This window comes from Ovis canadensis, chromosome 18, assembly GCF_042477335.2.
Source record: "Ovis canadensis isolate MfBH-ARS-UI-01 breed Bighorn chromosome 18, ARS-UI_OviCan_v2, whole genome shotgun sequence".
Classification (NCBI taxonomy): domain Eukaryota; kingdom Metazoa; phylum Chordata; class Mammalia; order Artiodactyla; family Bovidae; genus Ovis; species Ovis canadensis.
Window position 1 is genome coordinate 34,469,732 of NC_091262.1, and position 26,921 is coordinate 34,496,652.

Consider the following 26,921-nt stretch of genomic DNA (forward strand, 5'->3'; position numbering starts at 1 on the left):
CCACATTCAGACACTTGACTGTAGGTACTGACTATTCACCACACTCAGACACTCAACTGTAGGCACTGGGTGTTCATCACACTCAGACACTTGACTGTAGGCGCTGACTGCTCATCACACCCAGACACTCGACTGTAGGCACTGGGTGTTCATCACACTCAGACACTCGACTGTAGGCACTGGGTGTTCATCACACTCAGACACTCGACTGTAGGCACTGGGTGTTCATCACACTCAGACACTTTACTGTAGGCGCTGACTGTTCATCACACTCAGACACTCGACTGTAGGCACTGGGTGTTCACCACACTCTGACACTCAACTGTAGGCACTGGGTGTTCATCACATTCAGACACTCGACTGCAGGTGCTGGCTGTTCATTACACTCAGACACTCGACTATAGGCTCTGACTGTTCATCAGTCCTGCTCTGGAAGCCCCCTTGCAGTCTGCGCACAGGAGGCTCTGAAATACCTGAATGCAGGTGATGGCCGGGATCTGTTTCTTCAGGAAATTCATCCTGGATCGGAACTCCTGCCGGACTAAGTACCCCCGGCAGCAAGCCTGCAGCTTGGTGATCAAGCCTTCGTTGGCCAGCCAAAGTTGTTCCCGGTTATACGCAGCCGTTACCCCAGAGATGGAACTCTGAAAACACAGCAGTCACATGAGAAGACGTACACATAACAGAGCTTTAACATGGTGTCATCTGCAGTCACACACTAATGCTCACAGCTGGCCAAGGCTATAGTTGCGGTGCACAGGCTTACTGACCTCATGGCATGTGGGATCTTCCTGGACCAGGGATCAAAACCATGCCTCCCGCATTGGCAGGTGGGTTCTTTACCACTGGCCCACCAGGGAAGCCCCTATTCTAGACCTTTAGCCAAGAAACAGGAATGAAGACTTCAGGTCTATTTTTCAAGGCCAAGTTGTCCTCACATCCTTCTTTGACCTCATGTCATTTCCTTTACTCACTCACCTACCTAATGCTGACCATCCCAGGAACTGTGCTTCCTGATCTGGGGTCATACTGATAAGAAGACAGAGAGACAGGTGCCACCAAGGCCTGGAGCCCCTGGAACGCCACAGAGGAGGGCCCTGTTGGGGAGTGGACAGACTACAGATGGTCTGGAGAAGCAGCCTAGCGTGTTTGGACTGTTACTACCAGCTCCGGAGAACCAGCAAACCTTCAAAGAGGAATAAAACCGTCAGATATGTTTTAGAAAAGCAGCATGGTTAGCTGAGTAGCTGGCAGATTAGCGTGAGCGGGTGAATTAGAATCCTGGTAGCGTATGATCCCAGTGAGAGCAGCCCTGGATCACCCTGGGTGAGGGCAGGAGTGCCGAGAATGGTTACTGAGAACACCTGCAGACCCACCTGATAGCCATGGTCCCTTCTTGTCTTGGATGTCAGAGCTGCTCCCCTGCTACCCCCAGGCCGCAATGTGTACAGTTAAAAGACTACATGAGGACCTCCCTGGTAGTCCAGTGGTTAGGATTCTGTGCTTCCACTGCAGGGGGGATGGGTTTGGTCCCTGGTCAGGGAATTAAGATCCCACATGACATGCAGTGCAGCCAAAAAAAACCCCCAAATAAACAGAAACAAAAAGACTATATGACCTAGGGACAGTCCATGGGATGCAAGCAGAAGCAGCTTGGTAAGATCTTTGGGAAGGAAAACTCTTTAAGAGAGACAGACAGCTGGCATCAGGCCTACCTGTTCTCCTCCCCGTCTTCCTACTTCCTGCCTGCCTTCCTTCTGGAGGACAAGGTGACCTTGAGAATGGCAGAGCAGGAAGACAGAAGAACCCTGGGACAGACCAGATCGTGGAGCCACCACACCTTCCCTGAATGCTCAACTCCAGAATTACTTTATGTGAGGAAAAAAAAATACACCCTTATGTACCACTCCAGGCCCGATTTTCCTGCCAACCTGTGCTGAGGTGTCTGCTGGACTCCTAAACTGCAGATGCAAAGGCACACCTGGTGGTGAGGAGAAGGACTCAGGTGGCAGGCAGCGAGTCTGAAGGAACAAGACTTAGGTTTGCAGGCACACAGGCCAAAGTGGGGGCTACCGGCTTGAAAGAGACGACTGAGGAAGCCTACGGAGGAAGCGAAAGGGGCTGATGGAACCCAGATATAACACAAGCGGAGTCAGAGGAAACGAAAGGAGAGAAAGATTAAGAAGGGACACTCGGAAGTAGAACCAGACGAGAACAGCGCTGGAGAAGCCGAGAGTTGAGGGTTTAAGGAAGCAAACACACTGAGAGGCCGCCTGTGATGAGAGCACACCTCCTCGCTGAACTTGGCCATTAAGAGGCCACTGATGCATTCTGAAGCAGGAGTTTTACTAAAGTAAGAGCTGGATAGCCATGAGCTAAGACGTGAATGGTAATGGAAAATGAATTCACGAAGGACAGACGAACTCAAAGGCATTTAGTAAGAACAGAGTATGAACCTACAGGCAAGACTGAATCGGGAGAGCTCTAGAGGATTAAAATTTTTCTCTTTTTTGTTTTTCAAAGACAGGGAGACATGATTATGTATGTAGGTGGTATTTAAAACTATATGCTTGAACCAGCAGCACCAGTATCACCTGGGAGCTGGTCAGAAATGTAGAATTTCAGGCCTCATGTCAGACCCACAGAGTCAGTCTTCACGTCACCAGGATCCCCGGGTGATTCACACACACACGTTAAGTTCTGGAGAGCATTGATCTATGTTACACAGAGGAGGTAACACTTGAGATGGGTATGCCTGGACAGCCAGAATTTTGACAGATGTAGATGGCAGGGGAGGGACATCTCACATTAGCAGGGACTTTGTTTTGTTTATGATTACACATCTGATGCGCAGAAGAATATCTGGTACATGTAGGAGGATAGGAGGTGTTCAGAAAGTGTCAAATGAATGAAGAAATTCTAAAAAGAATGAACATCAGCATCAGCAAAGACACAGGGGATGGTAAAGATGTGCTCTGAAAGCTGAGATAAAAAAATGCTAACTTTATGTGAAAGTGCAGGCTATAGTCTAACAAAGTTTGGAGTTTGTGGGACAGTCAGAAAAGAGATTAAGCATGTAAATTGGGAAAGAGTAAGAGTAGTTGTATTTAATGAGGTGTCAGAACAACTTTTCATTTTTCTTTTTTGCTGGACCATTCAAGTTTTCTTAAAAAAAAAAAAAAAAGCACACAATTTATCTGACCTAATTCTATAATCCAGATGTTCTACTAATTTAGATCTGAGGTACTCGTACTAAAAAAAATTATTCCAAATTAGTTATATAGCCTTAATTTTATTTTTAAAATTTATTATTTATTTTTAAACCTTTTTATTTTATACTGGACTATAGCCAATTAATAACGTTGTGACAGTTTCAGGTGAACAGCAAAGTGACTCAGCGATACAGATTCACGTATCCATTCCCCCCGAACTCCCCTCCAATTCAGGCTGCTGCATCACACCGAGCAGAGTTCCCCGCGCTGCATAGCAGGATCTTTTCTATAGCCTTACTGTTATGTTAGTCTAAGGCTTCGGACCACACACCCTTGTTCTTCCTAAGTAGTATAACCTCTAAACTACAGGTACTGTCTCTCAGCTTCTTCTTTTGTGAATAAATGTGACCTACCTGGATCTCCTCCCGAGAAAGTTGCATGGAATTCTGCACAAAGTCCGAGGGTTCGTCCCATCCTCCTTCCTGGGTCTCCAGATTGTGGTAATAATAATATCCACCTTTTACCCAGTGCTTCACCCACTTGCTGTTGTTATCTCCTGACATAAACGAAAGATCAGAGAAACTCAGAGCCACACTCCCCACAGCCACATGTCTAATCCTACAGGATCATTCTGATCAGGCTGAGCAACCGAAATGAAGACCATTCCCAAAACCTGCCCCTTGGCTCTGTGAGAGTAAACAGGGATCCTCAGTGCCTCTTAAATTATGGCTCTGTAATGTCTCATTTAGCTCATTCATGTCCACACTATAAAAAGAAAATCCCTATGAAGTCCACATGGGGAAACTGACCTCGTCTACCTCTGCCCCTTTCAAAGCCTACACCAAAGTAAGACCACGTGTATCAGAAAACTATTCTCATAAAAGACTTGCAAACACTCAGTCTCTCTACTTAATTTTCAAAAAAAGGGGGGGGGCATAAAATGGGATAAAATATCTTATCTCTATTCCCCCCTTTCTGCAGATGAACTACTTTTAAGTATCTTATAGGCTTAGGTAATCAGAACTATATCCTATGAAAGAAACATTTTCAGAAAATTGACCTTCTTAACAGTAGCTGTACTCAAGGAGCAGAAACAGTTATTTTTAAACACGGCAGTATTATCTCCTTGTGCAATGAGCCCCATACTGCATACAGTGCCTTTCCCTACAGCTTGGCCCTTTCCTCTTCCTCTGTTCCATGACATTTCTAAGCTCTTACTTACTGACACACTGATTTACCCATAACTCACCTGCTGCCAGTTTTTTCTTCTTGGCTTCAGCAAGGTCACTCTGGTAAGTTTCACCACATTCGGGGATGACGCCATACAAGCCGACGTCGGGGGAACGAAGGGCGCTGAGTGTTTTGCCAACATCGCCTTTCTCCACTGCTTCATTGATGGCGAAGATTCCTAAGGCAACTACCCCAGGAGAGAACGGTTACTGGAATAGTTTAGAAAGCATCTAGATTTGCTTACTAGCACAATGTCCCCCCTACAACTATTTTTTTTTTTTTTAATTTTGGCCACACCACCCAGCCGGTGGGATGGTTCCCCATTCAGGGATAGAGCCCGGGCCTCCACGGTGAAAGCGCCAAATCCTAACCACTAGGCAATCAGAGAATCCCCAGCCCTCTATCTTGGTCAAGCTGAGTACTGAGCTATGGAACACCTTGCCACTCCCCACTTTCCATCAGAACGGAAATAAAACAGATACATACACCTCTGTGCCTCTTGGGTGTCTTTGTTGGACTGCCTGATTCCACCTTGAATTTCATCCAACCATAACACAGCTGACTCATCCTGGGTTTCCTATAAACCATTAAGAGCAAAACGGTATTAGAGGCATGAAATCAGGGTACATGCCATGATGGTGGCTTCTGAGACTCAATGAGAAACAGAGGAAGAGGTTTCAAATATACAAGACATGTGGAATAATCAACTGGAAGAAGCCAGCATCAAAAACTAGTAAAAGGGTCACATGAGAAGTATCTCAAATGTAAGTGACGGATACAGGAAGATGAATTCCAGTCATTCAGGAGAACAAGAGCAGCTAGAAGGGGCAAAAGGTCCAAACTGGGAAGAGACCCGGGGACTTAAATGCTGACAAGGACCACAGCACGCATATGAACACACAGTACATCTTTTTTTTAAAAAAAACCTTCTTTGCCAGCAATATTCAGAGGGAGTAAATATTCTCTGCATATTTTGGGGGGTTCCCTGGTGGCTCAGTGGTAAAGAATCCACCTGCCAGTTCAGGAAACACAGGTTCGATCCCTAATCTGGAAATATCCCCTGGAGAAAGAAATGGCACCCCACTCCAGTATTCTTGCCTAGGAAATCCCATGGACAGAGGAGCCTGGTGGGCTACAGTCCATGTGGTCGCACAGAGTCAGACACAACTTACCGACTAAGCAACAACAAAAATACATTCTCTATGACCACTATTTTTAAGACTATCAAGACTTTATCACATGTAAAGCTAGGAGTCACTAGGGGAATTTAAGCTTATCATCAACTTATATTCTAAAACTTGGAAATTAAAGCAGTTGTTGGAAACTTAGAGACCTCTTCACACAGAAACATAATAAATGGTGATTAGTTTACTCAGCGTGGCCAACAAGAGTTTCTCCAGCCCACAGTGTAGTTTGAGTTGAATACTAGTGACAAGAGTGAGGCAGAAATGGAGTCTTTTTCTCCTTTTAGGCAAGGCACCTCGGGTTTCAAAGTGACCAGGCTGGGAGAGTTGTGTTTGAGACAACCTTGGCAGACCTAGCAAGAGTAACTACTCCTGAGGCTTGAGCTAATAGCAGTTGGGATAAATTGCAGCTCAAAAAATCCTTTGAGACTGCTTGATATAAATATAATTTGCCAAGGCACCAAGGAGACGGTTGGGGTCAGTTACTTTAATTGTGTTGTCAGATGAAGCAGGGTCTTGGCTTTGGGAAAAAATGGAAAGTTTCACTGTCTTCAGCATGCCCAGTAGTTGAAGAAACTACAAAATCTTAGAGGAGGCTTGGCTTTCCTCCTCTGTTATTGGGGAGAGACACACTATTTCATTCAGCCAAGCCAAGAAGTCACAAATCCCCGCAGTTTACAAAGTGCCTTGGTAACAGGGTAAGGCCAAAGGAAGGCACCGGAAATCCAAAGTAAAGATTTTGCTCAAATGCAGAGTTTTAGAAAGAAAGACCACTTTAAATTATGTTAAGTGCTGGGCTTATAATCATAGGCACTGTACCAATGTAGGAAGCTCACAGTCTCGGTAAAGGAAAAGAGGACTCCAATAAACAAACGCAAGAACAAGTCACCCAACAGCTGCAGAACTTAGCTGTTCTCTACCACTGGTCAGTTTCTGTTACTCAAAATAGAAAATGGCCACACACAACTCTCAAGAGTCCTATGAATAAACACTGGCAGTGCGAAGTAATAGTTTCAACATGAGATAATACACTGAGTCAGTGACAACTTAAACTGAGAAGTCATGAGCGAGGCAGCTGAAGGTGCAGTCTCTGAGAGAAGTGGCGTAAACGTCCTTGCCCCCTAAAAACGGGTACTTCCACAGAATCGCGTCATTTGGAGGTTCACTTTTAGGCTAATCGTACACGAGCGACCTCTGCACAGAATCTCCTGTAAGCAAAGCTGGGAGGTTTGGCTCAGCCTTCCTTGCATCTGGAGAAAGGCGGAGCTTAACAAGAACTCTGACCATCCAGGGGATTTCCCTGCTGGTCGAGGGGCTAAGATTCCGTGCTCCCAATGCAGGGGGCCCAGGTTCAATCAGCTCCTGGTCAGGGAACTAGATCTCACATGCTGCGACTAAGATGAAAGACGAAGATCGAAGATCCCTTGTGCTGCAGCAAAGACCTGGTGCAGCTGAATAAACAAGTAAATATCAAGAAAAAGAAATTCTGACCATCCAGAGTTCTGTCATCTTTGTCCCATGCAGACTAGAGCAGGAGGAACAAAACATGGCCTTTCGCACACACATTTCATACTTTCCTCAGAAACGAGCGACAGAGCTGCGGTGTGAAAGGGGAAAAACAGACTCGATCTGTGTCTCAGGGGGGTCGGGGGAAATGAGATTGAAACATCCTTCCTCTGACTGAAGGAGGCAAGACAGATGACACACACCATCACCCCAGTATAAGGCATGAAGAGGACCTCACTGCTCCAATTAGATCAAATCAGATGACAAAACCCAACATCCTCCTGTGAGAGTTTGCTCTAAGGATTAACTCAAACCACTCTAGAGAGTTAAAAACCTGACGAGATACTGTAGAGGATATTAAGATGAAATATTTAATGTGAAAATGCCATATAAAATATACCGAAATAACATCCCCTGACATCTCTGACTACACTTTGAAGCACACTGCATTTTAGAAGAGGTAAAGAGCCAGGGACCAGAAACAAGAATCCAAGTAGTGGGCAGTGATTGGAGGTAAAAGAGGTAGAGATGCCACAAGATACAGGGAAAGGAAAGGGAAGACAGGTGAAAGAAAGAACAGTTACCATTTTATGTGTATATATGGAAGGCACACAGACATTTGCAAAGGGCACTGTGAGAGTGCAAGTCGCTCAGTTGTGACCGACTCTGCGACACCATGCCTCCCAGGCTTCTCTGTCCATGGAATTCTCCAGGCAAAAATACTGGAGTGGGTAGAGTCCCTTCTCCAGGGGATCTTTCCAACCCAGGGATTGAACCCAGGTCTCCCACACTGCAGGTGGATTCTTTACTGTCTAAGCCTCCAGGGAAGCCCAGAATACTGGAGTGGGTAGCCTATTATCTTCCTGATCCGGATTCCTTGCCAGTTGAGCTACCAGGGAAGCCCACAAAGGGCACGTCTCACCCCTTAAAATCTCCTTAGAAGTCTCTCTTGTTTTATGTGGCATGGATGCACGTGTCATGATTTCTAAAATATTCATAAATGTGTAGACACATATATGTGTAATATAAATGTAATATCTTAGCACTCATCACATACATTAACCATGCTATATATACACATAGATATACATTAAAGCACCATACCTACCATATACACATGAAACACACATAAATGAATCTATAAAACATTTATTAACACAAGTGCTGAGCGATCAAAATGGAGCCCTGATGGTTTAGGTATCGATCTTCTAGTTGCTCACAGTAAACGCTCAGGGAAGAGCTAGAACTGGGGGTGCCACACATTTGGGAGGTTTGGGACAGGAGCAGTGTACCAAACCAAAGTCTCCAATATTCTAACAGCTGGGCCAGCTGTGTCAGTGCACACCCGCTGGGTTTCAGCTACGTGCACGCATGCATGCCTGTGTCCACACAGACTGCGGCGGCTGAGGAGAAGCAAGACTTAACATCGTTCATATTTACAGTTGTGAGTTCCTGGAGAACCCCTGATGATACTGAGGCAGGGCCCTGTGGGGTTCCGGGGCACAGAGTCTTTCTGTCTCCCATTTCTTTGATTACAGGAAACAGCTTTCATTCAGCCTCTGTGACCTTCCCTGAGTTTGGTATTCTGCCCACAAGCATGTAGACCCCAGACTAGTTAGACCTAAAGGTTGATGACGCTGACTCTTCCTTACCTCACTATCCACCCATCAGTCTATAAAACTTCTTACTGTCTTCTCCAAGTGGGGACATGCAGCTTTTCAAGGCAGGAGTTTGCTGTGTCCCACTTTGCCTAGCAAAGTAATAAAGCTATTCTTTTCTGCTTCACTCAAAACTCTGTCTCTGAGATTCGATTCGGCACTGCTGCATGCAGAAGCTGAGCTTTAGGCATCACTAATACCATGCCTTGGCATTCAAACAATACTAACCAATGACCAGTAATCTACTTTTAGCAAGGATTCCCAAGGCACTACATTTAAAGGAAGAGAAGTGACTTGGTGAAAACAGTAGAGGCAGAACCTCCGAATATCCCTTCTACACAAAAGCAACAGAAACACTGGCAAAAATCATCAGAATTAACTTTTTCAAAACTCCAGAAATTAACCAAAGGCTTCCAGCAGTCAGAGAGAGTTTATCAAGAACAGTTGACTCTCTGTAAGAAGAGTGAGGTTTGTGGCGCTTTAAATGGCTTTATTCCCTTTTTGTGCTCTGCCCACCCACTCGGCTCCCACCCCGTACACACCTTCCTCCTTCAAATCTACCTATTCCCAGAGAACTGTCATTAGTTGACACATTAGGGGGTTCCCTGGAAGACCACAGCTAGGTTCTCTTTATTTGACCTGACTCAGAGCATGCCCAGTGCAAACAGCCTTTCTGAAGTATCTGTCCAAAACAGTTAAGGGGTAACTGGTTCACATCAGAGATGTCTGAGACAGTGGATACACACTTAGGCAAAAAAAAGGCTAACAGAAGAGCTTAAAAGGATGGACTTCCCCAACGGTCCAGTGGTTAAGACTCCATGCTCTGACTGCCAAGGGAGAGTTCAACTCCTGGAGTTCAGTCCCTGATCGGGGAACTAAGATCCCACAGGCTGCAGTGCACAAAAAAATAAAACCAACTCCAGAGGAAAAGCTAGAGAATGAGATGTCCACAGACAGCTCTGAAAAGCGCTGGCAAGTTCCTGGGACAGGGATCTAGACGATGATAGTGCATGTGTAGGCTCTGCACACGCTCAGAAAAGATCTGATAAGACTGTAAGCTCTGGCCACTGGCTGAGCCTGAGGCTCCGGGCAAGCATGAAGTGAAGGTTAAAGCAAAACTGTGACCTGCCTCGCTGAGTGTTGAAGGCAGGCCCCAACACACAAAGCCCCTCCGCAAAGGCTGGAAGCTTTGCTGGTTCTAGGCATTCAGGGAAATTTCTGTCTGATCATCAGCTGACCACTAGCTAACCAAGCAGAGACTTCAGCGGACACACATGACAAAGAACACAGACTTGAAAGAACTGAAAATCACTAGCAAGCAGCGACAGAAGGGAACCGGCACAGCAATAAACCCCCAGGCGGGGCAGAAGCTGATTCCCAACCTTCTCTATTACATTATTAAAGTGTCTAGCTTCAGCCAAAAGTTACAAGATGCGTGAAAAAACAAGACAGCACAGTCCAGAGAGGACAAGAATAAAGCAGACAACCAGGAGACAAAACAGTCAGTCAGCAATCCAAAGTATGCTCAGATAACTAAGGGAAACGAGAACGATGCCTCACCAGATAGAGAATATCACACGCACGCACACACACATTAAAGAAACAGATAAAATTATGGAGTTGAAAAACACAATAACTGAAATAGTCACTAGAGGGATTCAGCAGATTTGAGTAAAGGGAAGATATATGCATAACAGAATTCCCTGAAGGCAAAGTGAAAGAAAAAGAGGCATTTTACTTGAAGAAAATCTGAACAGATCTATACCAAATATAGAGATAAAAATCAGTTAAAAAAAAAAAATCAAAACATAGCCTACAAAAATAAAACCAAACCAAAAATTCAGGACCATATGACTTCACTGGCGAATTCTACCAAATGTTTAAAGAAGTAACACTGATCCTTTACAAACTTTCCTAAAATGTAAAAGAGGATGGGACACTACTCAATTCATTCTGTGAGGCCTTTATTACTCTGGTACCAAAACCAGACACAGAGATAATACAAGAAAAACAGACCAAACTTAAATTAAGCTCTTTCACTTGCTAAATTTGGAACTCAGATGGCTATTTTTAAAACTACTCCCAAGAGGAACTTAAAAGCTGAGCTTTTAAGCTTTAAAAGAAGACAATTATACCGAAACTATAGTGCACCCAACTGAGCCTGGCAGTGTAAGTAAATTTTCCTCTAATTCTCCCTATTCCCCTGCCTTTGATGGACTCTGGAAAGTTATTCCACACCAAAAGGAAATACTTCAAACTCCAGTCACATCCTCTAAAAGTTTAACTCCCACGACCCAAACAAAAGGAGCAGTGAGGCCCATCACATGAGAGCAGGTGCAACTTATATCCTCAATCTTCTTTCCTTTTTTAGACATGGACCCAGACTTAGTTCATTCTTTCAAAGGTCCACTCCTTCTGGACTAATAAGGCAGCAAAAGACAACATGACCACCACTGGCCTGTGCAGAATCATAGCAGCCAGGCCCCACACCAGAGATTCTGGATTAGTAGAAACAGCGTTAAAGCTTAGGAATCTGCATTTTAAAAATGACCTTTCAAGGTTTCTAGTGATCAGTCGAGTTTGGGAAGCTCTGATCCAACAAACTGGTATCACAGACAGACCTCCATTTATGGCTTCCTATGGCCAACTGTTTCTCACTAGAGGTAACTAAAAGCAGCTAATGTCTCTGTCTCAATTTCCCGGCTACAGAATTTCCTGGGAGTTGTGATTCAGCCGGCAGCACAGGACCAACCGACATGCATAATAACGACCCTCTTAAAAGGAGCCTGGTACTTGCTACATGTGTACACTCAGGACACATTAATGTCAAGTACCCTCATGACAACAGAATCAAAGTTCTATCCACATTATACTATGGGGCTTCCCTGGTGGTCCAGCGGTTGGGAATCTGCCTGCCAATGCAGGGACACCAGTTCAATTCCTGGTCCGGGAAGATCCTACATGCCAAGGGGCACCAAAAGCCTATGTGCCACAACTGCTGAAGCCCACACACCCTACAGCCCATGCTCCACAAGAAGAGAAATTACTGCAATAAGACGCCACACTGCAACTAGAGTAGGCCCCACTCTCTACCACTAGGGAAAGCCCACGCACAACAACAAAGACCAATGCAGCCTAAATAAATACACACATTTTAAAAATAAAATCTAGTCCCTGGACTAATTCCACAGTTCATTTTTGCCTCTTAAAAAAAAAAAATTGTACTATCTACAACTCCCGCCCCACAGCCCAAACTTACAGAACCCACAAGGGTGTCAGTGTACAAAAGCTCCAATTATACAAAAGCACTGGTCTGTTTTACTACTTTTCACTTTCCAGAAAGAATCTGACCTCCTGAATAAAGAAATTCTTTTAGCTCTTCTGCCTGCTGCAAGAACCTCATGGCAGGGATCTTCAAAGTTGCAGGTCTCAGCATAACTGTTGAGGAGGTCCTTATTCAACTGTTGTTGGAAGAATTTAAAAGGAGATGAACCACAATTCAGATAAACAGATGGTCATTACATTTTAATCACAGAACAAACAACTGAGGGCCTACTAAACGCATGGCAAATTCCTACTCACCAAGAGGACTAAAACAGGTGTAAATCTCATCCATCTCCTCAACAAACTGCCTAAGAGGCAAAACAAACTTTCTAAAACTGTCTGTGTGACAGTTACTTTGGAAAACATATTCATATCGGCATTATCCCTAATAGCCACAAAGTGGAATCATGATCATCAGCTCATGAACAGACAAATAGAATGTGGTGCAGCCATACAACGGAATATTGTTCAACAATAGAAAGAAAATACTAATGCATGCTACAGTTTGGATAAACCAAGCCAAGTGAAAGAAGCCAGTCACAAAGGACCACACCCTGTACTGATGATTTCATCTATATGGAATGTCCAGAACTGACAGATCCACAGACGGCAAGTAGACGGAAAGTAGCTCTAGTAGACTAGAGCTGAAGAGATGGCAGGGGAGCAACTTGGTACTGACGGGTACCAAGTTTCTTTCTTTGTTAAAACAATACTTGTTTATTTACTTGGCTTTGCTGGGTCTCAGTTGCAGCACACAGGATCTTTTAGTCACAGTAGGTGGGACCTAGGTCCCTGAACAGGGGTTGAACCTGGGCCCCCTGCACTGGGAGTTTAAGAGTTTCAGTCACTGGGCCACCAGGGAAGTCCCCTAGGTTTCTTTTTGGGGTGATGAAAGTGCTGCAAAATTGATTTTGGTTATGCTGTAAAATTGATTGTCTATGAACAACGAAAAACCACTGGACTGTACATTTTTAAGCAGTGAGCTATATGGCATGTGAACAGTATCTCAATAAAGCCATTATTTTAAAAAAAACTTCATGGCATTATTTACTAAAGCTTAACATATGTATTCCCTATGACCTACAAATTCCACTGCTAAATGTATACTTGACGGAAATGCATATATACATTCACCAAAAGACATGCACTAGAATATTCACAGGAGCACTGATTGCAATAGCAAGTCAGAAACAACCAAAAATTCACCAATAACAGAATATGGAACCACAAAACAGAACAGTACACAACATTAAGAATGAACCAACTACTGCTACATGCAACCCCATGGATGAATTTCACTACCATTATGTGGGGCAAAAGAAGCCAGACTCGGGAGTAAATAATGTGTGATCTCATTTAAATACAGTTCAAAACCAGACAAAAATCAACTGGGGTGTTAGAAATCAGGACGCTGGTTACCAGCACACTGCAGGGAATGAGTAAGGATGTGAGGGAATATAAGGGGGTTTCTCTTAATGCTTTTTATAATCCGAGTGCCAGTTACATAGGTATGCTCACTTGAACATTTATACAACTGTATACTTAAATAACTGACACATTTTCCTGGATCTTATGTTTCAACAGATAATTTATGTAAAGAGACATAAGAGGTGTGTCTACAACCCTAACAACAAACACCAACAAACAAATCAAAAGTGTAAAACAGCACAAGTTCTGGAAGGCAGAGTCTATGACTCTTACACTGTGTACGCCACTGCTCCGAATCTAAGGGTGCCCAAGGAAAAGAGTCATTGAGTGAACGCCCGTCCCCCTGTCTCAGTTCTAGGATGGATGGCATTCTCTGAACAGAAAGGAACAATTCAGGGCCACTCACCTGGGCCTTCTCTCTCTTTGCTCTGATCAGTGTGTCCTGATAATGCTGGGCCACTTCTGCGAGGACCCCCTCGAGTTTAGCTGCAGGAATTTGCAAGGCCTGCAGGGTCTTCTGGGCATCACCTTCATCCAGGGCTTCGTTAATCAAACCAATGGCTAAAATCCCTACACAGGGATGGACAGAAGGTTATTTTTTTTAATTAAGAAACTGTATAAATAAATCAGTCTTTAAACAAGCTAAGTGACCATCAATCCTCTACCCAAGTGCTGCTGCTGCTGCTGCTGCTGCTGCTGCTAAGTCGCTTCAGTCGTGTCCGACTCTGTGCGACCCCATAGACGGCAGCCCACCAGGCTCCCCCGTAAGTGCTACCACGAGTTAAACTACAATTTGCCATCCAAAATGTTAAGCAGCATATAAATTTTTTCCTTTAAATGTAGGGGGGTTTTTTCATCTAAGTAAACTCCCTTATATCTATTTTCCTACTGAAATCTCAAGTCTTTTTGTTTTATTTTTAATTGGTCTAACTGAAGAGTGATGAAGACTGTGACGAAACTAGCTTTACAGGATAGCTTTCAAGTATACTCCAACGTGTGATCAAAGCTATTCTTGATTCACAAAAAGTCTAGGGTTCAAGGGAATCTTTTTTTTTTTTTAACTTTTTACTTTGGATTAGGGCACAGCTGATTAACAATGCTGTGATAGCTTCAGGTGAACAGCGAAGAGACTCTGCCATACATATACACGTGTCCATTCGAGAAGGCAATGGCACCCCACTCCAGTACTCTTGCCTGGAAAATCCCATGGATGGAGGAGCCTGGTGAGCTGCAGTCCATGGGGTCGCTAAGAGTCGGACACGACTGAGCGACTTCACTTTCACTTTTCACTTTCATGCATTGGAGAAGGAAATGGCAACCCACTCCAGTATTCTTGCCTGGAGAATCCCAGGGACAGGGGAGCCTGGTGGGCTGCTGTCTATGGAGTCGCACAGAGTCGGACACAACTGAAGCGACTTAGCAGTAGCAGCATTCTTCCTCAAATAATCCAGGCTGCCCCATAACATTGAACAGAGTTCCCTGTGCTATACAATAGGTCCTTGTTGGTTATCCATTTTAAATATAGCGGTCTGCACATGTCAATCCCAAACTCAAGCATTCAAGGGAATCTTAAACATCACCTAGTTCAACATTTTTATAGAAAAAAATAAAAGGATGAGGTTTAGGTATCTCTTTAAGATCACACAGTAAACAAGTGGCAGATGGAAAATCAAAGTTCAGGGCCTCCTTCTCCAAGGCAAGGCTCTTTCCACTAAATCACTGATTATTTCTCACAGGAAACACTAAATAAAACTAGGAATGTTCACTCCTTAAGTATCTCAGCCAGCTGGACTACTCTTCTTTAATCTTTATTTTCTGGCACACCACATGGCATGCGGGACCTTCGTCCCCCACCAGGGATCGAACGCACCCCCCGGCAGTGGAAGCGCACAGTCTCGACCACCGGGCCGCCAGCGAAGGCCCTGCGCTGCCTCTGTAAAGACTCCGCTGTGTGATAAAGAATTTGGCTGGTCTTTGTCTCTGGCTTCTGGGAAGTGAAAGTTGCTCAGTCGTGTCTTGTCACCATGCGACCCCCTGGGCTGTGGCCCACCAGGCTCCTCTGTCCATGGGATTTTCCTGACAAGAATACTGCAGTGGGAAGCCACTCCTTTCTCCGGGGGATCTTTCCGACCCAGGGACCAAACCCGGGTCTCCTGCACTGCAGGCAGATTCTTTACCATATTTCCCAAGTGATAGGAGTATCTTCGTTGTTCATGGTAGGCTCCTAGGATCACACCTGAGTTTATGCCAAACAGGTGACTCCTGCTGGGCCCCTAGAAACTTTTGGGGTAGGGGCTGGTCATGCTGGAAAGACCAACCATGTGATCAGAAGGTTGGGGTTTTGAGTCTTACGATCTCGGAACATCAGCTTGGCTATTCCAGACACAAAAGGCAGACTGGAAACTGAGCTCCATCACTTGGCCACTACTTTGCCACGTAATTCAATCAATCAGAAGCAATGAAGCCCCGGTAAAGCCTCTGGATAGCCAAAGCTCAGGTGACCTTCCGGGGATATGACACACATCGGTGGGCTGGAAAGGGCAACATATCCTGAGGACACAGAAGCTTTGAATTTGGGGCCCTTCCAGACACCACCCCATTGGTTTCTTTCGAGTGGTCCTGATTCGTACTCTACACAAAACTCTTTGTACTCTTGTACAATAAAACTCAATTTATACTCTTTACAATACTTTGGCCACCTGATGCAACAAGCTGGCTCATTAGAAAAGTCCCTGATGCTGGCAAAGATTGAAGTCAGGAGGAAAAGGAGACACTAGAGGACAAGACGGCCGGATGGCATCACTGACTCAATGGACATGAGTTTGAGCAAACTCCGGGAGGTGGTGAAGGACAGGGAAGGCCGGCATGCTGCAGTCCATGGGGTTGCAGAGTCGGAGACGACTGAGTGACTGAACAACAACAATGATAAAACTATAACCACAAGTACAGTGCCTTCCTGGGTTTAGTAACTCAGTTGAATCAATTACCGAAACTGAGGGGGTGCAGGGGACCCCTGAATATATTTTTGGAAGTGTGGTGACCTGGGAACACCAGGTTCAAAGCTGGTGTCTGAAGTGAGAGACCTCTTAGGGAGGACAGTTTGTGCGGTATGATCTAGCTCCAGGCAGTGTCAGAACCTGTTATAACAGCATTTAAAAGTAACAGACCACATTCAATTCACCTCCTGAAAAACCTTAGTTCTCTTTACATTCTTCTCCAATTATAGCAGTGGCCTGGTGTTTTTAAAATAGACAACCATAGCTTTTTGAGATAGCTAAATGGACAGGCTTTTTTGTTTTTTGCAGTTCCCAGAAATCCCCTGGGGCAGCGTCCCCGGGAGGGTGGGGTCACACATGCGTGGCTGGGGCACGGCCTGGGGAGCGGAAGCAGCTCACTCACTCTCATGCTCCTCCTGCACCACCCGGTTCACGTGGTCCACAGAAGCCTGGATGTCATTCCACGTAATGAATTCATTGTTCTCTGCATGGGCCTGAGCTTTCAGCTTCATCAGCTCATCCAGATACCTGCCCCATTCCCCCAACAAAAGAGAGAAGGGCAACATTAGAAAAGGGACCTGCAGGGTTATTTCTGTGGATGGGAATAAGAAGACGTGGGGGCACAGGATCCAAGAGATGGCTGAGGAACCCCAACAGTTTGATGTATTCTAGGTCAGCTTTGGCACCCAGGCGTTAACCTGAACAAAGGGTAAAAATACAAGGATACCACTAATTCTTAATATCTATATGAAAAATATTTATATTACTTGTTCTAAATTTCAGGTAAGACTAACTCTGGAATCAGAGGCAGCAGCCCTGATCCCTCTGAGGGATCAGAAAACAAGGTCATGCGCCAGCTAATAAACACAGAAGGGATGGCAGGTCAACAAGTCACCATTCAGCAACTCTCACCGAAAGTCTGGGTTTACACAAGGATTATCAGTCGGAGTCAAAAACATTAGACAAATGGTTAAGTGGAAACTGGACATTGTGATGGTGTAAAAGGTACCAAAAAAAAGATTATGTTCTGGAGATAAGGAAGAAAAATAAATACACAATGAAGGGACTAGCAGACTGCCTAATCCAAGGATCAATCTCAGTATCTCTGATGGTGGGGACAAGCAGGTATTACATGCCTCTTAATATGAGAAAATATGAAACACACGTCACCAAAACTACTTCACTGAATCCTGACAAGCCTTTAGACCTGATTTCCAATTTACAGGAATAAAACAAATATTAAGAAGCAACCAAAACTGAAGATGGGACATTTTAGAGGACAACTGGCTCCAACTCTTTAACAAGTCAGCACTATAAAGAAAGGGACAATGCTAGATTACAAAAATATCAAAGTGGCGGTGGGGGGGGGGTGAGGTGGAAGGAGGTTCAAGAGGAAGGGGACATGTGTGTACTTATGGCTGATTCATGTTGATGTATGCCAAAAACTAACACAATAAAGCAATTATCCTTTAATTAAAAATAAATAAAATTTTTAAATAAATAAAAGCTACCAAAAGGACACAATATGGATTGCATCCTGGTTTGAACAACCAGCTGAAAAGAATAAACAATTTGGGAACAAGAGAAGAAGTAAGAAAACAGACTAGTTTAGAAAATATTCAAGTATTATTGACTTGACAAGGTATACGAGTGTTATTTTGACTACATGACAAATATCCTCATTGTTTTAAATAAGCATATTTATAATAAATTTAGGAGTAGAATGCTATAGTATCTGTAATTTACTACAAATCCTTGAGCATAACAAAATGAATTGAAATACGGGGGTGGGTGGGGAACCAAAAGACGATTACAAGGAAGTCCCGATTCCTGCAGAGAAAATAAGAGTGTTGGCTCACAGAAGAGGTTAGGGTCAGGGGCACCCACCTCTGGCAGTTCTCCTCTTCGATGTTTGTAAGGCCTGTCACTGAACTGCTCAGCTGTTTCCACACTGTGTTCATGTCTCCAGATTCTAGTGCCCTGTTGATTAGGGCCACCGATGACAGCATCTCCACCGCAACAGAGAGCTCAGGGTGGGTGAGGCTATGCTGCAGAGAAAGGGAGGCGTGCGGAAAGAGTAAGGAAGGACATCTTGGAAGACCCAGGGAGGTCAGACATTTAATAAAAGCACAGGAAGTCTAAGATCCTGGTTAAAAAATCAAAGGTTCTGCCTAACTACACCCAGAAGTGGGTATTAAATTCATGTCCACTCTTGTTTTGCTCACAAACAGCACGGGTTTGGTGAACTCACCTCAGGACTCTGTTGCTGCAGGGTGGCCAGCTCCTTCTGATAAAGATTGGCGGCAAACGGGTACACCTGGGGCAGCTGGGCTTCGGGGTTCATCAGTTCCAGGACAGTCTTCTCGGCCACACCCTTCTGGATTGCGGCATTGATGGCTGCCACTGCCGCTAACCCTGGGTAGAGAACTCGAGGTCAGAAAAGCCACTGGCTCCCAGAGCCCCAAAGGGGCACAGACACCAGTCTTCACAGGAGAAAATCATATTCTGCAGCTAAACTATTAGTTGTGACGTTTGAAGTGGAACTTCTACCTTCAGACAGTGGTCTTCTTAGTCTGAGGATGAACTCAATGGGATGTGAGCTGCATCTCAGTAAATATGTTTTCTTTCCTCTTCTCTTCTCCTCACCCGTTTTCTTTCTGCTCCAACTCCTCCTGCCTGCCACCACTACACTCTACCTAAAACATCCCTCCTCTGCATCAAGGAGAGCTTGGCAAAGTTGTCGTCGTCGTCGTCGTTCAGACACTACGTTGTTTCTGACTCTTTGTGACCCTATGGACTGAAGCCCACCAGGCTCCTCTGCGCACGGGATTCTCCAGGCAAGAACGCTGGAGTGTGTTGCCATTTCTTTCTCCAGGAGCTCTTCCTGACCCAGGGATCAAATCCACTTCTCCTATATTAACAGGCAGATTCCTTACCACCGAGCCACCAGGGAGTCCTAACCAGCCGTGTAAGCACGAGCTTAGAGCCAGAGTGGGCCTGCCCAGACTCTGGCTCCACTTTTAAAACTGGAGAACTGCTACTGCCACCAAAGGTGCCTGGTAGTTGACTGTGGCTGATAGGCCTGGGGTGGGGTGAGGAGTGACAGAATCTACTCTTAGGCTCCTCCATGACACAAAGGCACTCTCCTCCCCTACTCAGCACCTCAGGGGACACACAGTTGAGGGGACTCTTACTTCTCTGATATTCCTGGGCGGCAGTGTTTGCGGCATCCACTCCAGACTGTAGCTCCTCCTTCTGCAGGAGCTCAGCCTGACCACCCTGAGAAAAGCAGAGAACATTCAGGTGAAGATGACTCTGGCCTGCATGTCCAGACCTCACAGTTCTCACATCTCAACAACAGTCGTCAGGGACACTGAGACACAGACCTAAGAGACAGCTCAGGCTACAAGCAGCTGGAGCAGCAGCCCAAACTGAAGGCAAAACCCTGTCAAATCTGGGGAAGAATGACTTTCCAGATACCAGCAAACTTAAAACAATATTTTGCAAAGAACGTCGAAATGTTCCAAGATAAAATCTTTACAGAAGCATTAGCACATTAATGTTGCTTTCTCTGGCCAATAATGAGAATTTATAAAATGTATACTAGTCCTTATTTAGCAAAAAAAAAAGCCCCTTGTATTTATTCCAAAAAATAAAAACCCATAGAGTACAATCCCACACAGTCTACTCTTACCACAATATTAAATGCTTTCCCAGTGTTAGCGAGAGGAAAACTAGTGAGGTGTGGTGTGTTTTTTTTAAAGTGGAAATTCCTAAAGAACATAAAATTTCAGGTTCTCCCCAGCGGCTTTTGTTGTTCAGTCACTGAGTCATGTCTGACTCTTCTGCAGCCCCATGGACTGTAGCCCACCAAACTCCTCTGTCCATGGGATTTCCCAGGCAAGAATACTGGAGTGGGTTGCCATTTCCTCCTCCAGGGAATCTTCCCAACCCAGGGATTGAACCTGCATCTCTTGAATTGGCAGGTGGATAGTTTACCACTGAGCCACCTGGGAAGTCCTCTGCCCAACAGTTTCAAGTTGGGGATTTAACAGACTTCAAGTGAAGAGGTGGTGAGATTCAGAGGGTGGGCGAAGCTGTTTAAGAGGGGATTTACAACTCTACAAGGAAAAGAGAGCCGAAGACAATGTGCAGTTTACCTGAGGATATTAAACAGCTTAATTCACATGTAGGAGAAACAGTTATACTAGTGGGGGGGTGGGGGGAAGGCCCCACAGATATCTTTACACAACAGCATGAGATTGAAATGGATGGAAGTCAAGCCTTACAGGTGCCACTCAAGAGGTTACCTGTCTCTTCTGCTCTCTGTCACTGAGGAGCTGCTTGAGGTACCAGTCACTATTCTGCTGCTGCAGCCCTCGCAGGCCCAGTGCAGGTGACTGCAGGATCTTAAACAAGGCTGGTGCAGATCCCTGCTCCAAAGCCAGGTCTATATTTGTTAATGCAGCAAGCACTGAGGAGGAAAAAAAGGCAAATGCTTAAGACAAAACTGTGTTAACATCATAGCCGGGAATATTTTTCCTTCCCAAAAACCAGTCTCAGTTCAGACTGGGGAAATAAAATTAGATAGCCTTTCACGTGAAAGAGACACGTGTATCCCAATGTTCATCGCAGCACTGTTTATAATAGCCAGGACATGGAAGCAACCTAGATGTCCATCAGCAGATAAATGGATAAGAAAGCTGTGGTACATATACACAATGGAGCATTACTCAGCCATTAAAAAGAATACATTTGAATCAGTTCTAATGAGGTGGATGAAACTGGAGCCGATTATATAGAGTGAAGTAAGCCAGAAAGAAAAACACCAATACAGTATACTAACACATATATATGGAATTTAGAAAGATGGTAATGATAACCCTGTATGCGAGACAGCAGAAGAGACACAGATGTATAGAACAGTCTTTTGGACTCTGTGGGAGAGGGAGAGGGTGGGATGATTTGGGAGAATGGCATTGAAATACGTATAATATCATGTAAGAAATGAATTGCCAGTCTAGGTTCAATGCAGGATACAGGATGCTTGGGGCTGGTGCACTGGGATGACCCAGAGAGATGGTATGGAGAGGGAGGTGGGAGTGGGGTTCAGGATTGGGAACATGTGTACACCCGTGGTAGATTCATGTTGATGTATGGCAAACCAATACAGTATTGTAAAGTAAAATAAAGTAAAATTAAAAAAAAAAAAAGATAGCCTTTCCTGTGAAGCATCACAGCAGCATTAGGCTTTGAGGGTGGAAGAGAACCTTAAAGTCTCCAAGTTCAGAGGTTCTCAGGGTGTTCAGAATTAATGGATTCCTAGACCACACCCTAGGCCTACTTACAAACTTCTAGATGTAGACAGCTTGGCACCAATAAGGGCAGCAATTTAAGAGGCACCAATGATACATGCCTGCATTCCCGATAAAATGCCGAGTCTTTATCCAGACTGAACTACTACACAGGAGAAAGTGTCTCCCACTGCAATTTACTACATCTCTAGATGATTCTGTTTAAAAAAAAATTGTTAAAGCTTACACACTAGAGTTGATACTTGAGTACCTCCAACCCCTCTTCCCTGTGACAGTCTACTCCCAACCAAAGAGCCTTACTTCCTTCAAATATTCCTTATACAGCATCATTCTGAATCCCTCCATCATCCTGGCATCTCCTGCCCCTAAGCAGTGCTGAGACATCAAGGCTGGTCTGACCGTGTGGAGCAGAAGGGGCTCTCAGCGCTGCCTCAACATTCTGTACTTCTAGCATAGAACCTGACATCACACAAGTCATTAACACATTATCAACAGTAAAAATGCAGATTTCCCTTAATCTGAAAATGATAATAAAGGTACATTCCTCCTAAGATTCCTCATGAGATTAAATTAAATCATACATGTGAAAGTACTTTGCATATTATAAAATAAATAAGGTATTAAGTTGAAAGTCAAAATAATACATTTTCTGATTTCAGAAATGACAGCCCCTGGAAAATCGTAATTATTATTTTCAGCTTCCCTATTTTTAGAAGAAAAAATAGGGTTCTCCTTCCCATGCCCCACCCAGGAATGAACATCTAATCTTATCACCAAAGTAGCAAAACAAATCAATAATAAAATACTAAAAATCAAAATACTGGGGGCACAGCAGTAGTTATCAGTTTAAACTGTTTTCATTTGTAAAAAAAAAAAAACAAAAACAAAAACAAAAAAGAAAATTAACGTAAGATGTCATAAAGAAAATAGTCCAAGGAAAAACAGTCTCAAACCAGAACTAATAAATAACACCAAGAGGTAAAAGGGCGAAAGGCTAGATTCCTAAGAGTGTTCTCCTCTTCCCAACCTTCTCCCCTATGATTTGGCTCACAGGTCACCACAAAGAGGAGGTGAGCAGCTCTCTGAATCATGGCTGCAGGTCTACGTGGCCGCTAGCCAACTAACCAAGCATTTTCCCACCACAAGGACCAGGCTGTAAACATAGTCAAGAACAAAACAAACAGGTTGTCTCCATCCTCAGGAAGCTTCTGTAGTAGTGGGGGACTAAAAATACAAGCAACACAGGCTGGTAACAACCAGGCTTCCTCTCTGTAACACAGAGTTTCAGATGATCCATCTGCAAAGGTATCTAGTCATTTATGCTTTTACTGGAAAGGTAAACTTACTATGTACATAAATATGTAAATATTTAAGTGGATATTTACTAATACTTATACTATAAAGTTTAGAACAGGGGTTCCCAACCTCCAGGATCTAATGCCTGATGATCTGAGGTAAAGCTGATGTAATAACAACAGAAATAAAGCACACAAGAAATATAAAGTGCTTGAATCATCCTGAAGCCATTTCCCACCCCCACCCCCATCACCCTGGTTCATGGAAAATTTACCTTCCATAAAACTGGTCCTTGGTGCCAAAAAGGTTGGGGACCACTGGTCCGGAACATTATTCACATACTTTCTCCCACTATGCTTTAATTATCTAATTTTTCTTATCCTACTTAACAAAAAAATAAGAACTCTTTCTCATTTATAACTATTTGGCCTGCAGCTTTCTTCTGGGGCAGCATAATGGCTACACTGCAAGCCCTAGGGAAAGAATCTTATCTATAATTACATTAAGATAATTCTTGGGACCTAAAAGTCCCTCTGTCTTCCAACGTTCCCTTGTCTCTGACTTTCCCTACTGTTAGGAAAAGACTGTCCCTCTATTGAGAATTCTGCCTTATCCTCACCTCCTTATCTACCCTAAGAACCCCAGTGAAGGGTCATGTACAAACCTTGAGGAAAAGTCATCATTCTTTTCTTTACTCTGACTGTATTTCACACGTCTCTGGTTGCCTTGAAATTATTCACTGAATTGTTCTAGCCAAGTTGCCCTGAAATTATGCATTTGCCTACCTTCCTCACTGAAACATATCTGAGGGAAGTTTTATTATTTTGTTCCTTTGACCATGTAAGAACAATATGCATGGAACACTTCCAAAATATACACATACGTTTCTTTCCTTATGAGTTTATAACTAACTCTAACATAATCAGCCAGGTATAGCAATAAAGGCCCCACACAACATAGTAAAGTCCCTCAGTAAATAAAAGAGTATTTTATGCAGTGTGTACAGCAGGAAATGTGCTAGACTTTCTTCTACAGAGAGAACTGAGTGCAAGGACATTCTGGTTTACCCACACGTGAATGGAACTACAGCTCTATTCAGAAAGCTATTTATCCTAAAGGAACCAGAATGGAACAAAACACACAGACTCCTGGTCAGGATTTAGAACTCTCTACCATAAGGAGTTGGCAAAATCTATAAATTCTCACCAGTTATTCAGAGCATTAGTACAAGTGAGAAATTAGGATCTCCAAAGAACAGAGAGGACCCTGATGACTATTACTACTATTATTATCATCTTGATCAAAATAACATAAGGTCAAGTCTGGTTGAATTAAACAAGGTTTTCTTTACTTCTTTCGGTGACTCTAACTCTATGCTAGGAATTATGAGGATTTAAAAAGAAGCAGAATTCATAAGTAAACTCAAGTTAAGTCTGCTAAGCTGCTGCTAAGTCGCTTCAGTCGTGTCCGACTCTGTGCAACCCCAGAGATGGCAGCCCACCAGGCTCCCCCATCCCTGGGATTCTCCAGGCAAGAACACTGGAGTGGGTTGCCATTTCCTTCTCCAATGCATGAAAGTGAAAAGTGAAAGTGAAGTCACTCAGTCGTGTCCGACTCTTAGCGACCCCATGGACTGGAGCCTACCAGGCTCCTCCATCCATGGGATTTTCCAGGCAAGAGTACTGGAGTGGGATGCCATTGCCTTCTCCCAAGTTTAAGTCTATACAGATGTAAAAAAACAAAACAAAACGAAAAAAGACAACAGAGAAGTAAATACAAAATCGTGTGGTTAAGCATACAGATGCTGTAGGAGATGTGAAAGGCAAGTATATTGTGAGCTAGGATACACGCTGAGGTGAGAACTGAGCTGAATCTTGAATGATGGGTATAATTTGGATGAGGTAAGAGATGAGGCGTGAGGGCATTACAGTGGGGCAGTTACATGATTAACAACAGTAATGATGATATTATTGAGTGTTTACTAAATACGAGCCAATTAACATATATTATCTCATCACGCGTATAATGATTCTATGCCACAGGTGCCCAGTTCCCACAATGATTAATACAAGGGCAAGAGATCAAATCCCAGGTCTGAACAACTCCAGAGCCACTCTTCATGAGTCATAAAATGAACACAATGAACGTGGGAGATGAGTAGGCACATGAGTATCTAGAGAGCTGTATGCATGAAACAGTGCATAAACAGCTCCATGAGGCCAGGGAACAGCGTTTGATTGGCAAGTAATAAGAAACTGATGCAGGTTCTTTTGCAAAAGAGAGACTAAATTAATTCAAGAAATTAATTTTTCAAATTAATTTTTGTGTAACACATATACAAAAATCAAGGTGAACAGGACAACCTCATTTCTGTTTAAATACATTTTGAAGGATATGTTAAAAATACCAAGCATGGTCATTCTTAGGAGTCTTATTTTTTATTTGTGGCTCATTTCTAGATAACTTGTATTACTCTTTAAAAGAAAAACAAAACTAGTATTACTTTAAAAACAGAAAAACAAAATCCCTCTTCAGATTTAAGTGTCTAACACAGGGTGAAAAGAGTAAAACTGCAGCCAAAAACTCCAGTCTGCGAGTTACAACAGAAGAGCAGGGGGGGCGGGGGGCGTGCTGCCTGAGGACCATGTTAGCCCAAAGAGAAGACGCAGGAGCACAAAAGACAGTCATCAGGCGATGGTTCCTAGGCAAACCCACAAGTGCCTGATACGGACTTAAACCATGGACAGGTCCACAGGCCCATTATTCAGTGACATTCCTTTAGAGGCTTGACAGGGGCACATACTTACAGTTGACCTTATTTATGTTGCCTTGAATTTCAGCTTGAGTGAGCAGTTCCTCATAAACGTCCCTTTCTCTCTCAGAGCTTTCTGTCTGAAGATGAATAAAAGGTGTAGCTAAATTAGCTGAGGTCTCCAGGAAGACCACAGAAATACACGTGTTCCTCCCCCACCACGACAGAGTCAAGAGCAAGGAAGGGTGTGGCTTAAAATCCTTAATAAACAACAAAGCAGAGTGCTACCTGATTGTGACCAAAAACATAGAAAGGAGATCCACTCGTAAGTAACAAGCTCAAGGGGTTCTTCCAGAATCCGGCAGAAGGAGACACTGGTGAACCCTGCCCTGCTCATCTGGGAGCCTGAATCCTTGTCTCAGACTAGATGTCAGAGCCTCTCACAGGTTTGCACACAATTCAAGAAGAAAGTAGATGTCAAAATAGAATCTAATACTGAAAGACTACATATTGGTAACTCCATTTCATTTATATAAAATTCCAAAAAAGATAAGCTAAAGTGATAAAAAATAGACCTGGAGTTGCCGGGGTCAGGGGTGGACAGAGGGAGGCAGTAGAGGTTGACTCTGAAAGGGAGATATGGGCACTTTGTGGGTGGTGGTCACATATCTGTATATACTGGTCAAAACTCATCAAACTGGATACTTTACATGGCTGGGTTTTATTATACATCAATTAGTATCTCAATAAAACTGATCTTTAAAATGGAGTCATATTAAATAATGAAAGACTGTAAATCAGTTGTGAAAAGTGAAAGTCGCTCAGTTGTATTTGACTCTTTGTGACCCCCATGGACTATACAGTCCATGGAATTCTCCAGGCCAGGATACTGGAGTGGGTAGCCCTTCCCTTCTCCAGGGGATCTTCCCAACCCAGCAATCGAACCCAGGTCTCCCACGTTGCAGGCGGATTCTTTACCAGCTGGGCCACCAGGGAAGCCTGAGAATACTGGAGTGGGTA

At 44.0% G+C, this 26,921-nt stretch overlaps 1 protein-coding gene across 1 annotated transcript in view; it reads right to left on the reverse strand.

The window, feature by feature from the left end:
• IQGAP1 (IQ motif containing GTPase activating protein 1) overlaps nucleotides 1-26,921 on the reverse strand; it is a 109,452-nt gene that overhangs the window by 25,576 nt on the left and 56,955 nt on the right. The window contains exons 9-19 of the mRNA XM_069560357.1: nucleotides 25,957-26,041; nucleotides 20,849-21,012; nucleotides 19,733-19,817; nucleotides 18,790-18,953; nucleotides 18,426-18,586; nucleotides 16,942-17,066; nucleotides 13,949-14,112; nucleotides 4,929-5,019; nucleotides 4,462-4,629; nucleotides 3,626-3,768; nucleotides 474-644 (exon numbers count right to left, since the gene is read on the reverse strand). Of these exons, the coding sequence (XP_069416458.1) occupies nucleotides 474-644; nucleotides 3,626-3,768; nucleotides 4,462-4,629; nucleotides 4,929-5,019; nucleotides 13,949-14,112; nucleotides 16,942-17,066; nucleotides 18,426-18,586; nucleotides 18,790-18,953; nucleotides 19,733-19,817; nucleotides 20,849-21,012; nucleotides 25,957-26,041 (1,521 nt within the window). The remainder of the gene's footprint in view (nucleotides 1-473; nucleotides 645-3,625; nucleotides 3,769-4,461; nucleotides 4,630-4,928; nucleotides 5,020-13,948; nucleotides 14,113-16,941; nucleotides 17,067-18,425; nucleotides 18,587-18,789; nucleotides 18,954-19,732; nucleotides 19,818-20,848; nucleotides 21,013-25,956; nucleotides 26,042-26,921) is intronic.